Consider the following 7,838-nt stretch of genomic DNA (forward strand, 5'->3'; position numbering starts at 1 on the left):
ATTTTTTTTTAACCAGATTTTTTTATTCAACATCAATTTAAACCTTTTTGAACTAAGGTTTGCAAACTAGTTTCAAAAAACTCCTGCAAAAACATTGACAAATTCACCCAAAATCCCCAAATTCACTATATACTGTCATAATTCAGTTTCGATCGTTAAGGATTCACATCATTTATTGTGCCGAAATGTATTTTATATTTTCCACACACACTACAGTAAATGGTGTAGTTGAATCAGCTTACTCAAAGTATTCTTGAGCTGGAGTAGCTTTGTAAATGTCACTGATTGTGCTGTTGTCAGCCCAGTCAGAGCAGTTTGGACTGTTCCATGTGTTGTTGCAATGCACCCAGGGGAGCTCGGCAGTGAACGAGGAGAAGAGGTAGAAGAGAGCCCAAGAGATGATAACATTATAGTAGAATCCAACATAGAGGGAAATGAGGATCACTGTAAATCCTACACCTGTGATACAAAAACAGTCATTGTTTCAAGTAAACACAAAAACATTTGAAAATGATGTAAATATTCACATCTATTTATTTAGTGTGACTGGAACTACTGTGGTGCTTGATATAACCCTACATCACTGTAAATTTTAGTGAGCAGCTTCAGCGGTAGTTCTAAAATGAACCATACAGGCTTCACTATAAGTAACACATCAAATACATATAAATGTAAATATTATTATAACAAGATATAGTGGTAAAAGAACTAAAAAAATAATTGTAATTCATGTTAATTTATTTTTTAAGGTAATTACAGGACTCATGCATCTATCTATCTATCTATCTATCTATCTATCTATCTATCATCCATCCATCCATCCATCCATCCATCCAACTAGCTAGCTAGCTAGGTATGATCAATGTCAAAACTTTAAAATTATATTTCCTCAAAACTAGGAATTTTAACAAATTGTTATATTTTCAAAATGTCAATTTTTGAGCTACCTCTATGTGTATACGTATAACATATTAAAGGGACTGACTGTCAGCGTAACATTAGAATCTACCAATACCTCAGTATTTTCTAAGACATTACATTACATTTTTTTCGAAAAATATCTCTCGCACACACGCACACACGCGCACACGCGCACACACACACACACACACACACACACACACACACACAAACGAACACACCTATGTGACATTAGCAAAACAACGTTGCAATTCACAAGCTTTCAAATACAATAGTTTTCCTACAGCAATGCCTTTTATTTGTGCCACATGTAGCCGCACTGTCTCCACACCACTGATTCTCATCCTTCCTTCCTTCTTTTCTTCAGATACATTGATCTTGGGGGAAAACCAGCTCGTTGATCAGAATAATTACTGCCAATATAGGCATGTGTATGTATGCATTTGAATAATTACTGTTATCCCCCTGCTGAGAGCCAGAGAATGACAGTGTGAGATGTGTGTGATTAGAATGTCAAAGTCTTCTTTGGAACCCTGACAGACAGCACATGTTCACAAACAGGAGGCCCACGCTTGCATCCTCACACAAACACACACACACACACACACACACGCATACGCACACGCACACGCATACGCAGTCACACACATGGGGCTTAAACACAACTATGATCCACCTTCAGCCCGAGAAGGGCATTACTGGCCACAGGGTGGATGTCTGATGGCTTGCTGAGAAGCAACAGATGGTCTTCAAAGCAAAAAAAAAAAAACAGAAAAGAAAAAGGAATACTTGAAGAAATAATAATCTCCTCATTGCTTTTATGTCATCATTGTTTGCAAAGCACCTGTAGAGATTTTCAGCCACTGTTTGACAGAAACGTTTGGACAACAGTCTAAAAGCCTAATTTTCATTTGTTTTCCATCTGAGTGCAACCAGAACCTGATGTTCGAGGAGGATAAACAATGCCTGTCCACGCTTGACACAGACAAGTGAACAAAAGGACTGGCATGTGAATGGGCAGGCAAGTGGGCAGGCAAGCAGACGCATGGACGTGTAGGTATTGAAAGAAAGTCAACTAGTTGACAGTGTAGGAAGGTAGATGGCCATGGATAGATGGAACATGCCAAACATGTACAGTATGTATACTGGCATTAGGTACACCTACAAACAATGAGCTCCAATGCAAGAATAGTTACATTATTAGTGGTGAGTCTCCACAAAAAACTGATTTGATACAGTTTTCGAGATGTGAAACGATTCCGGGATTGTTTGATTTGAAAGCGATCCAATAGGTTTGATTTAGTGGAATGGCAATTCGAGTGGATATGGTATTGATCACTTTGAGAGAATATGATGCAATTACTTTTTTGTTTTATTTTTACATACAGCCCAATGCTCTCAAGCTCAAATTAAGAATAAAACAAAAAAGATGTTTTCTACTTCTGTGTAAAAAACAAAATTACACATACGATATTCATGTGGAATAGTTAGGGGGTTCTAATTTCATTCCTGCAAATCTGAAATGCTTGCTCGGAGAGAGTTAATGAAGTTGTCATCACTGTAAATGTGCCAGTTGTTTTTAAGATACTGTATATCTCTCCAGTAAAAGAAACTGTCATTGGCATTTTGACACTTGCTGAAAATGACATAATAGTAGCTCAAAGCTCAGGTAAAGTACTTTATCTTTCTTTTCTATGATAGGAAATGAAAAAAGAATCTGGACTTTTATTCTAATTTGTTTAAGTGAAGAATGTCAGTTGTATTTTTTCATTGTATGGATACTATAAATATCTGGAATGTCTGATTGTTTGTATATATTTGTGTTATTGTTCTATGTTTAATTGTATCGACATGTTATTGTGAAATGTAAAGTGATTATATGTCAATAAAATAAAAGACCCTCTATTTTCTGGGGTGGTCATGTGACCTTGCAAACTGAGCAGTGATTGGCTATCACCTGAACCATGAGCAAAAGTATAGCATATTTGCATACATTTACAAATATACATATGTATTTATATATATTTCTTCACAATAAATATATATTTATTTATATTTATGTATATAGATGTTCACGTCTTCTCTCTCTCTCTCTCTCTCTCTCTGTCTCTCTCTCTCTCTCTCTCTATATATATATATATATATATATATATATATATAATTTTTTTTCTCATATATTTTTAACTAACCACTTCAATAATAACATTTAAAAATGCATTGACAATAATAAATGACAAGACAAATACAAAAAAATACAAATCCATCACTCACCCAGGTACACAAAAAGTCATACCTTTAAATATGGGACATATTTTCCAGACCCCTGCAGCTCCCTCTCTGTTGTACTGTCCCAAGGCTAGCTCCATGTAAAAGAGAGGCATGCCTGCTATCACCATAAAGAACAGGTATGGCACCAAGAAAGCACCTGTACAGACACAAATACAGTTTGTTTTAGTAATATTACCGAAACAGACATGTCAATAATGCATGTGTCGTTGGACCGATTGTCCTTGAGAACAGGGTGCGAGCCTTGACTATGGCTCCAGCTTTTAAACCTAATGAGAGCTCTATGTTAAACAGCCATAATTAGTGACCATAATTGTTGGAGCTAATGTATTCAGAGCAGCTGTGGTTGTTTTTTTATCCTTATTTTGATCTCTTGAAAGGGATGTGAGAATTGGACAAAAAGAAACGGACTACACACACGTCTTAGACTCCTACAAAAACAAGAAAGATTCTTAATTCAAGCATGTGAAATTTCCACCTTCGTTTCACCTTTTCCAGATGTCTCTCAATATAACTATAAATGAAGAATGTCACCCTTTCATTTCCACCTCAACTATTTTAATCGAGGCTGATTTTCTGTCACACCATCTATTCCGTCTTTCATCAGAATGTGGAACTGCCAAGAGTAAACTGAATGGTGAACAACAATCTTCTTTGTTTTATCATTATGTCTCCAGAGCATGATTTCTGTTTGGCGGTTTATCCTATAAAGCTATATGGTAGGTGCAAGCACAAATCAATACCCCATTTTGAGGGAAAACAATGGAAATCATGCACTGTGGACGAAATAATAAAACTATATTAAAGACCTAATATATCATTTTTACTTAGTTTTAAAATCCCATGAATAACACGCATCAGAGTGGAATCTCACCCCCTCTCCCGCCATAATCACTCAAAAAGTTGTTTTGTTTTTTTCAATTCGGTTTCCTGATTTGCTGGTGTCCTTCATTGTCAGAGTGAAAAATATGAATGGATAAAGATTCAAAACCTACATATGAAGTCTAAATGATTTTAAATATGGGATAAAAACCATTATCTTTTCCCATACCTGTGGTCTTTGAAAGTAGTTGTAAAATCAAGTTTTCAAAAATACTTCGCGATGTAGGCATTTGAAATCATCTTTTGAATTCATTTCCTATTATCTTTACTTCGTTTTTAAATCTAACTCTAATTAATTTTAAATGTTTAAGTGATTTCAATGACGCGTATTGAGTTGGTCCCTTGGGTACTGCCTATTTATTTATTTATTTATTTCCCCACATTCGCTGAGGTAGTGTTAGTCAACCGCATGACATGGCACAAAATAGGGAGTGGGTGGGGGAGTGAGCCCAAAAAAATGAAGGTCAATCGAAAACAACAACAACAACAACAAAACACTGTGTTGTTAAACAAGTTGACCGTTCGCATGCCCATGCTTCCGAGAGGGATTAAAAAAAAAAAAAAAGTGTGCCTTGGTCATTCATGCAATAAATTACGAACTGTGCCAATGTATAGTACAGGTTATTTTGAAGCAATAACTGGACTTCCCAAGACATTTTGTTGGTATTTCACTACATTTCTGGCCTATCCCTTTTAGTTACTGCCTGGTAAATGTGTCTAGCTGGCCTTGGACATAGAAAAAAAAAAAAAGCTATGAACCCTAAATAGCTATAAATAAAAAAAATATTGGTTGTTGATAGGAGTTTCCTCCACATGAAGTCTGGGCTGTTCATTAGGGATAGGGTGAGAAGCTCAGTCATCCGGGAGGGACTCTGTTGAGAGGAGCCTGTTGAGTTTGCTTGGGCATCTGGTTAGGATGCCTCCTGGACACCTCCTTGGTGAGGTGTTCAGGACATGTCCCACTGGGAGCAGGCCCCAGGGACAACCCAGGACACGCTGGAGAGACTATGTCACTCGGCTGGCCTGGGAACGCATGGGATCCTCCTGCAGAATCTGGATGTAGTGGTATGGGAAAGGGAAGTTGGGTTTCCCTGCTAAAGCTGCTTCACCCATGACCCGACCCCAGATAAAGTAGTAGAAAAAGTGGACGGTTGATAAGCCGTGTTGGGCGCCCATCATATCATTATAATGATGAGGGGCCATTGACTGCGAAAGCTTGGTTGGTGGAAAAGGAGCTCTCGAGACAAAAAAAGATTATTTTTCATCATATATGCAAATATTCTTGGACCTACTTGCAAATACATTTGAATGCACTGTATTCATTACATGCAAACATAATTGCATATACTTTTCAACACATTTCCAGATAAAAATGTTTACTCCCGATTATCAGACCCGCGCTTTTGTATTTCTGTACTTTTCCACTATGACATCAAACTTCTCAGTCATCCATCATCTTTAAACTCACCTCCTCCATTTTTGTAGCAGAGGTAAGGAAACCTCCAGACATTGGCAAGGTCCACCGCAAATCCAATCACTGATAGCAGGAAATCAATTTTCTTTCCCCAGGTTTCCCTTTCCTCCTCACCACTAGGATTGGTCTGAGTCGTGGTCGGAGCCACGAGGGTGGTGGAGGTGAACTGGACCCCATTCTGCTCCTTCACAAGGATCAGCTCAACCTGGAGGGTTAGTTTCATGGGTTAGCATGGTTAAACACATATATGGTGACATATATATTAGTATAGTTTTCAACATCATCAGGTCTCAACTTTTATTTCCCAGCAACAAAAAGGTTGAATGTGTAATCAAAGTGTGAGGAACACAATGTTAGAATGCTTGCTGTCAAATATTTGCACTATTTACTTGATGCTGTGTAATAAATCAAAGAATAAGCATTTTCTCTCATTTTCTACACAAATACACATTCAAAAATATTGAATCATTTGCATTACAGTATCACACACATGACAAGCATGCTGCACATCTGTACTGACCTCTTTTGGACCCATAGCATTGGTAGGGCTTTTTTCTGGGGCTACGACTGATGACATCAGGCTAATCGGGACTCTATCCTTCAGCATGGAGTGGTACTCGGCTTTTGGTAAAAGGCCAATAATCCTGATTATAGAAGATGTAGCCAGATGACTGCAGAAGAAATGTACACCATAAAACATAACAATTCCACTTCATTAAAAATGAAGCCCCCCTGCAGCAAACAAAATACATTGATCTTTTTCCCTATTTTTTTATCATAATAAAACCACGGGAGCTGATACTAGTAGATTTTTGGCAGGAAGTGGATTACACCCAAAATTGGTCGTCAGTAAATCATAATGCGGTAAGGCACATAGACAGACATTCATTTCCAGTCCCATTCACACATTTACAAGTGTTTAACAAACACAATCTGCATGTTTTGGGAATACGGGAGGAAGCTCGCGTAACAGAAAACCCAGAAAAGCAGGGGGAGAAAAATACAAGCTTCACACAGCAAGGCCAAAGCCGAGATTGGAACGAGCCTAATTAAATTCACTTTAAAGTGTAAAATGCTGTTAAAATAGAGAATGTTGTTGTTACTTTTGTTTCTGGCTTCACATACATAGAGATTAAAGGGAATATGCCAAAAAGCAACAGGGGGGTATTGTAGAAAAAGACATGCAAGGGAGGGAGTGGGGTTACTTCTATGCAAGGCCATCATTGCACGGGCATTACACTTCACACTTGTTGATCGCCATTTTGCTAACAACTAACCTTAATAAGCTCTGTACATCATTCGCCTTGGTGATCAGTTTAGCTTTGCTTCACTAAAATGAGCTTAGTGTAAAACATTATGAAGTAAACTATTAGAACAATTACAACCAGTCTGAGTCCCTGTATGTATATTGAGATTTTATGAAATATAAAGCATGAATTAAATACTTTAATAGATGATAAAAGTAGTAAAAGAGTAATTAGAGAAATGTATAGTTTCACTAGTTAATTTGGAGGGAAAAATATCCCCATCTTTTCTGTAAAAACATTGTTTGACATTGAATTACTTTAACAAACCTTTTAATGCAATTCCCTAAAATTAAAGAAGTAATTTCATATGCTCTGCAAACATTACTATCATACATAAATGATTATCAAACTACATAGTAAACAATTCCAATGCAAACAGTCAATCTTGTTTGATACAAAACTCACCGTTGATTGGTATCAAGTGAAAAGCTTCCTCAGATGACAATGTGGAATTAACTTCCAGTGGTTGAGGTTCCTTGCTCGCTACAATATAATAGTTGACATGTTTTTTTGATATGTTAGAGTTTAGAAACTATCTCAAATGAAAAAAAAAAAAAATGATGGCAAAGCCAGTGGTATATGGCTATAAAGACAAGAAACGATCCAAACAACTGCTAAATGATGAAGTGGCAGTCTGTTTGGCTACCAGAAAACGGTGTGGTCTGCTGTCGGGATCTGTCTGCAGGACTACTCTTGAAATATGAGGAACAATCAACAACACCCCCACCAACACCACTCGGTCCCTCTGACCCCTCCCTTCTCCCATCCTCACTATGCCTTTGTCTATTCCTCTCCTCTTCACCAACCAAGTCAGTCTATTTTTTTTCTGATCAGAATCAGCCAGGCTCCCTGGAAATTGAGGAGGTTAAATATTCTCAAACATTCACATTCTCGAGCTGTTGGGCAGAATCCACCACCAAAGCAAGATAAATAAATCCATTTGCCGAAATCAAATTGAATATGTTGGC

The 7,838-nt window shown here is 37.4% G+C and overlaps 1 protein-coding gene across 1 annotated transcript in view; it reads right to left on the minus strand.

Annotated features, from left to right (window-relative positions):
• The window catches only part of slc6a3 (solute carrier family 6 member 3), an 18,028-nt gene extending 10,493 nt beyond the window's left edge, over positions 1–7,535 (minus strand). Inside the window, exons 1-5 of the mRNA XM_088409571.1 lie at positions 7,276–7,535; positions 6,084–6,234; positions 5,558–5,768; positions 3,215–3,346; positions 243–459 (exon numbers count right to left, since the gene is read on the minus strand). Of these exons, the coding sequence (XP_088265697.1) occupies positions 243–459; positions 3,215–3,346; positions 5,558–5,768; positions 6,084–6,170 (647 nt within the window). The 5' untranslated portion in view covers positions 6,171–6,234; positions 7,276–7,535. The remainder of the gene's footprint in view (positions 1–242; positions 460–3,214; positions 3,347–5,557; positions 5,769–6,083; positions 6,235–7,275) is intronic.
• Between the last annotated feature and the right edge of the window lie 303 nt (positions 7,536–7,838).

The sequence above is a fragment of the Hippichthys cyanospilos genome, chromosome 3 (assembly GCF_059441005.1).
Source record: "Hippichthys cyanospilos isolate Australia breed blue-spotted pipefish chromosome 3, RoL_Hcya_1.0, whole genome shotgun sequence".
Lineage (NCBI taxonomy): Eukaryota > Metazoa > Chordata > Actinopteri > Syngnathiformes > Syngnathidae > Hippichthys > Hippichthys cyanospilos.